A 6,446-nucleotide genomic window follows, 5' to 3' on the forward strand; every position below is an offset into this window, starting at 1 on the left:
GCCAGGGTGGCAGCTGACCACGGCCTCCCTCCCTATCTGCAGCTGGACCGGGAGCACAAAGTGGCAGGACTCTTTCCCCGCCCAACATTCAAAGACAAGTCCACGTACATCGAGTCCTCGACCAAAGTATATGATGATGTGAGTGTCCCCCACAGTGGACCCCCGGGAGGGTCTCCAAGCACACCCACACACCCCAGACCAGGAGAGGGGCAGTGGGTGGGGTCCAAGGCATCTGCCTGCCGACTGCCGGGCCCGTCCATTCTTTATGGCCTGGGTCACACCCTCCAGGGTTCCGGGCCTGCCGTGTATACTTCCTGTCCAACTCCAGAGTTCCCAGGGCCACCTGGAAATTCCCGTGGTCTGGCCTGCCAGACCAGGTGTGGGTGGGTGAGGGTGGGGAGCAGGGGTGCCAGCCCCGCCCTGTGCCCCACAGATGGCGTTCCGGTACCTGTCATGGATCCTCTTCCCGCTCCTGGGCTGCTACGCGGTCTACAGCCTCCTGTACTTGGAGCACAAGGGCTGGTACTCCTGGGTGCTCAGCATGCTCTATGGCTTCCTGCTGACCTTCGGTGAGCAGCCCCCCGCCGTGCTCGGCCCTCCTGCGTGGGCCAGACTCAGCAGCACACGTTCCCCAGTCCACACTGGGTCACGCAGAGGGCCAGCTGGGGTCATGTCAGCTGGGCCCTGCCCTCCTCGTGCTCCTGGTCCCATGCGGGAGAGATTCATCCCCAGATGGGGATGACCCCGGGTGGGCAGGGGTGGCACGTGAGGAGCCTCGGAGGGGTGCCCGGCCTAGTGGGCTGGGGAGGACTTCCATGAGGCCATGCATAGTGCGTTTCAGTCATTGTCCTCGGGGCCCCTTCAGAGTAGACGAGCGGACAGGCATGTTGCAGCACGTGGCAAGTGCCACGAGGGGCTAAAGTTAAGGGGGTGGGGAGACCTCTCTTGGGAGATGGTATGCACATCGAGGCCCAAAAGATGCCCGGGGGGCTGGTGAAGAGGCTGCCGTAAGATGTGCCTGGGCGCGGGAGCGGCTGGGCGGCCAGGGCAGCCAGAGGACAGCACAGGGACAGAGACCGGATTTGCAGTCAGAGAGGTTGGGGGTCAGGGCACCCCTTCCTCTGCTCATGGGGCTCCTGCCGTCATCACCGCAGGCTTCATCACCATGACCCCGCAGCTCTTCATCAACTATAAGCTCAAATCCGTGGCCCACCTGCCCTGGCGCATGCTTACCTACAAGGCCCTCAACACCTTCATCGACGACCTGTTTGCCTTTGTCATCAAGATGCCCGTCATGTACCGGATAGGCTGCCTGCGGGACGGTGAGGGCTGCGGGGCGAGGGGGGCGCCTGCTCTGGCCTCGGGGCTCAGTCCGGGGCTGCCGGGCGGGCCCCTTCCCTTCACACAGCGCCCCCTCACCCCACCCCCAGATGTGGTCTTCTTCATCTACCTCTACCAACGGTGGATCTACCGCGTCGACCCCACGCGGGTGAATGAGTTTGGCATGAGTGGCGAGGCCCCGACGGCAGCCGCCCCTGTGGCCGAGGCCCCGACAGCAGCAGCAGCAGGGGCCCTCCCACCCCCACCCGCCCCGGCCCCCACCACAACCGCCGCTGCCGCCAGGGAGGAGTCCGCTACGCCCCTGCCCGCCAAGCCCACCCCAGGGGCCAGCTCCGCCAGCGAGCCCCAGGAAGCCCCTCCAAAGCCAGCAGAGGACAAGAAAAGGGATTAGCCGCCCCTGGTCCTCCTCTTCCGCTCCGGCTCCTGGTGACCATCACCCCTCCCCCTGCTGCCCCGGCCCCCTTCGCCTCCCCTCCCTTGTCGCCCTTTCCCTGGACAGATCGGGCCAGGGCGGCGGGAGGCCCCCCTCGGGCCGGAGCCCAGCGTGTGTCGCAGGGGCCGGGGCAGGCCAGGGCACGTTGTCTGTGGAGGCGCCGTCTGTCCGTACGTTCCTCTGTGTTTCTCGCCATCTCACCCTGCCTGCCCAGCACCATTGGGAATCATGGTGAAGCGACGTGGCGTTGCCCAGGTGGGGGGGCCCCGGCGGGGGAGCGGCTGGGGCCCCTAAGTGGGACGCCCACGGCCATTTGTCATCTTGTCCCTTGTCCCCTGGCCACGCCCCTCCTCCCAGACCACCGCCCTTTAACACAGTCTGGATTTAATAAATTCATATGGGTGTTTAACTTAAACTCAGCAACCCCCCTTGTGCCTGCCTTCCTCTGCCACCCCCCGGGGGTAGCTTCACCCGGGCTGGGGGTGGATTTCATTGGGTTTGCGAGGGAGACCTGCAGGGTGCAGGACACAGTAAAGTGGGAGACAGGGACCCTCGGGTCCAGGTCCTTCTTACCCTTCTCCCCCTCCCTGCAGCCTTCTGAGGGGCTTCTGTAACTGTCCCCATTTTGCATATGGGAAGCTGTGCGCTGGGGCCTTCTTGTACAACGAGGCTGTGTCTGGCCGGCTGTGGCTCAGAGCCCTGCCTGTGCCCACTGATTGTCTCCTGGCCTCACGAGTAGACACCCGCTGTCCTGATCATTTCCCTTCAGAATGACTTGTTCAGCGGGCCCCACACACTGGACACATAAACCTTGCTTCTCTGGGCCTATGAGCGCTCTGGCCAGGGTATAGTAGGGGTATCGGGGCAAATCCTTAGGCAGAGGGGTGTACCTGGCTGTAGAGCTCTCGACCTGTTGGGGCAACCTGAGCATCCTCGGGGCTGCCTGCCCGGAGGATCTGGCCAAGACCTTAGTACATGGTACACGTGTCTTCCCAACTACCTGGGTGCTGGGACTGTTTGCCCACTTTATAGACGGGACATAGGTCTCTGGGTGTCCCTGTGTTCCAAGGGGCTGGGACCCCGCGTTTCCAGATTTACTGTTCTGGGAGGTGGCCTCATCAACATTGTTGGGAGAGGAGGCCCCGGGGCTGAGGACCACACCAGGCCTCAGCTGCCACCCCGCCCCGCAGAGCCCGGCAGGGAATCCGGGAGCTCTGGGGAGGCATTAGCACACACAGAGCCCCGAGCCCCACGTGTACACACACAGGACAGCGGGTTCCTCCTCGCCTCAGGTAGCCAGGGACCCACTCTGCTCCCTCCCCTGCTCTGCCTCATTTCACAATTGCCAGCCAGTGCCCTGCTGGGCTTCTGTCCTGTGACTCTAGGAACCAGGGAGGCTCTCAGGCCCCCTGGACTCACTGGGCTCCCCCTCCAGGCACACGCCCAAGACTTTGGCAAAGCTCCTCAGCTGTAACCCGTACCCTCATCCCTCAGGAGCCTCACTTCTTCACCTGAGACCACCTGGTCCAGGCTGTTCCCTCTTCTCCTGTCCCTAGTCCTGCCGCTCCGATTCGCTCAGCAGCCAGAGGGTTTTCTAAAGCACAAATCTGATCCTACTGGGCCTCTGCCCAGAATCTACCATGGTTCCCAGTACCCTTGGGAGAAGAGGCCAGGCCCCTAACTAATGAGCGAGACCTTGAGGGGATGGGCCTAACCCCTACAGCCTAGTGCATCTCCCTTGTTTTAACTTGACGTGATCGCTTACCTTCTGGCTCTAGACCCTGCTCTCCCCTTACCTGGGACACCCTTGGGCACATAACTTTACTTTATCCTATATGTCCTCCACATTGTGGTTCCAATGTCTCTTCTTCCAGGAAGCCCTCCCTGACCACCTCATCTGGGACCCCCAGCTCCCTGAGCTCTCACCCCAGCCCTGCCGTTATGGGTCATCACTGCCTGGAGACAGGTTATTCTCTGCTGGACTGAGCCTTGTGAGGACAGAGCCAGAGCTGTCTTGGTCATTGCTCTGTCCTCTGGGAATGTTTGCCGAGCACGTTTGTACACTCCTGACTTTCAAAAACATACACATCCAGAAGTGTGGACCTTGATGAGGCCTGCATTTACACACTGGCAGAAAAACTGACATGCAGTCACTCCACAAATTATTCCTGAGCCCTTACCCTACACGTTGCCCCAAGCTGGTGGGCAGTGGGGGCGTCTGCTTAACACAGCAGGGACCAAGACAGCCTAGGCCTGCCCTCACAGGGCTCAAAGCCCAGCAGAAGCCCCGAGTGCTGAGGATTTCTGAACTGTCCCTCCAGTTATTCACCCAGTAAACAGTGGTGAGGCCCGATGTTTGCAAGGGACAGGGGGACATCAAGTGGGATCCGGGTCCTATTAGAGGAGCCGCAATTCGATGTTCCTTACCAGAGCCAAACTCTAGTCTAAGGATTGTTGGTGGTTTGCTTCATTTATCAAATGTAATGTTATTCAGTGTCTCCAACCCCTGACAGGCCGGCATTCTATCCTCTGGCCCACTACTTCTCAGCCTCCTTGTTGTTCCCTGAGCGGGCCATGCATGTTCCCACCTCAGGTCCTTTGCACTTGCTGTCCCCTGTGCCTCACTCACTTCCCTGGATAGCCACATAGAGCCTTCATCATTTCAACTCCGCTCAGCGTCATCTCAGATCCTCCCTGAACATCCTCCCCCAAACTGTCTCCTCCAGACCCAATCCATATATCCTTTATTCTGTAATGCCGTCATCACCACCAGACTTATGTATATATTTGCTTCTCTCTTTCCATTTGTCTCACCCACCTTGAATTTAAGTTCCATGTGATGGCAGGGGCTTTTGTTTCTTGGGTTCTTTGCTGTGTCCCTGGCTTTTGGAATAGTACTCAGCACATGTAAGAACTATATGCAAGTGTCCGCTATTTTTAGTATCTCAGTTAATCATCACAACCATCTTATGACAAGACCCATTTTACAGACGGGGAAACCGAGGCTCAGAGAGATGAAGTCACTTGCCTGAGGTCACATGGCTGGTAAGTGGAAGACCTACGTTTCCTGATTCTGGACCCTCACATCGTTACTTCTCTTGCAGTGCTCTTGTCCAATGCAAGACTACAGCCTGCAGGCCGAATCCAGCTTTTTCTAATATTTGTGTGATTTTTACGTTTAAGTGGTTGAAAAAAAAAAAAACCTCAAAACTATTTCCTTTGACATAAAAATTTGATACAAAGTCCAGATTTCAGTGTCCATAAAATGTCGTCGTATTGGAACGTGGCCACATTCATTGTTTCTGTGCTGTCTTTGGCCTCTTTTTGTGGGAAAAGTTTGCTCGATATTTTGCTGTACGGCAGTAGTTCTCCAGCTTGGGTGTGAGCTTTCTGCATCTCCTGAAGGGCTGAGGGCCACACTGTGAGACTGCAGCTTTGAGACTGCTTCTCACAAGCAGACAGCCGGCCTGGCTTGGTGACTGCCCTGACCTGGTGCCCAGTGCAGGCCCTGGCACACGACAGGTGCTCAATATGTGCATGCGGAATGAACCCATGAGGCAGTGTGGTCATGCATGGAGAGAGGAGGTGGACGTTTTTAGGGAAGCAGCCACAAGATGTCAAACCTTGGCTCTCTGTGGTCTGAGGGTGCTGGGCGTCCAAGTTGGTTATTGGACACCTACTGTGTTCCAGGGACTGTCTAGGCGCTAGGGTTAGAGCAAGGAACAAAGCAGACACAACCTAAAACTAGCATCCTAGCCATAAACGTTTAAGTATCTTCAACCCCAATTTACAGTTGAAGAAACTGAGGCATAGAGAGATTGGTTTTCCTAAAGATCATTACTACCAATGGCAGCTGGAGCCCTGGCAACCTCCTGATCCCAAAGCTTCCCTTACAGCTAGGGAAACAGCAGGCTCAGCTCCCGCCGGCAGACCTGGGGGGCGGGCCTCAGTTTCCCGACTTGTTCCATGGGTACGACGTGAGTGGCCCCAAGCAAGCCTCAGTTGTCTCCGCCAAAGCAATGGGCAGCGGCACGAGTCCAACCCCTCCCGTGCGCCCTGCCTCCCCTTCCCGGCCGGCCCCGCCCCCGGGGCCACGTGACGCGTGGGGGTTTTCCCGTTCCCCCTAGCGTGACGTCACGGTGGGGTGCGGGCCAATGGGCGCGCAGGCCGGCGGCGCCGGGGAATTCCGCCGCCCCGCCCCCGCCCGCCGCCCGCCCGGCCCGGCCCGGCGCCCCCCGCAACCCCGGGCGCCGCGCGTCCAGCCCGGCCTGCGGCCCCAGCCCCTGCGCCGCTCGTTCGACCCGCGATCGTCTTCCGGACCGTGCCCCCTGGCCGCCCGGCCTGCTCGCGTGTGTGTTTTGATCTGGGCCGGCCTCCGGGCCGTCCGTCCCCACTGGTCGGGCCATGCCGAGTCGCCGCGTCGCCAGACCGTCCGCTGCGCCGGAGCTGGGAGCCTTGGGTAAGCGGGACCCGGGTTCGGGAGAGAAGTCTGGGGCGGGACTGGAAATGCGGGGGTTCTGGGGGCCCGGAGTAGTCTGGGGGTTCCTACAGGAGTCTAGGGGCTTTGGGGGACGAGGCTGAGGGTTCCAGGGACACTGTATCAGAGGGAAGGAAGGGGGCAGAGGATAGTGACGGGATCCAGCCCAAGGTAAGAGGGAGGCGTCCCACTACA

The 6,446-nt window shown here is 59.7% G+C and overlaps 1 protein-coding gene across 2 annotated transcripts in view; it reads left to right on the forward strand.

Moving 5' to 3' along the window:
- Positions 1–2,193, forward strand: part of CLPTM1 (CLPTM1 regulator of GABA type A receptor forward trafficking) — a 28,595-nt gene extending 26,402 nt beyond the window's left edge. For both annotated transcript variants that reach the window (XM_032838887.1, XM_032838886.1), the window contains exons 11-14: positions 43–138; positions 434–569; positions 1,155–1,322; positions 1,431–2,193. In XM_032838887.1, coding sequence (XP_032694778.1) covers positions 43–138; positions 434–569; positions 1,155–1,322; positions 1,431–1,732 — 702 coding nt within the window. In that variant the 3' untranslated portion in view covers positions 1,733–2,193. The remainder of the gene's footprint in view (positions 1–42; positions 139–433; positions 570–1,154; positions 1,323–1,430) is intronic.
- The last annotated feature ends 4,253 nt before the right edge of the window (positions 2,194–6,446 follow it).

The sequence above is a fragment of the Lontra canadensis genome, unplaced genomic scaffold, assembly GCF_010015895.1.
Source record: "Lontra canadensis isolate GAN:19392208 unplaced genomic scaffold, GSC_riverotter_1.0 scaffold107, whole genome shotgun sequence".
NCBI lineage: Eukaryota > Metazoa > Chordata > Mammalia > Carnivora > Mustelidae > Lontra > Lontra canadensis.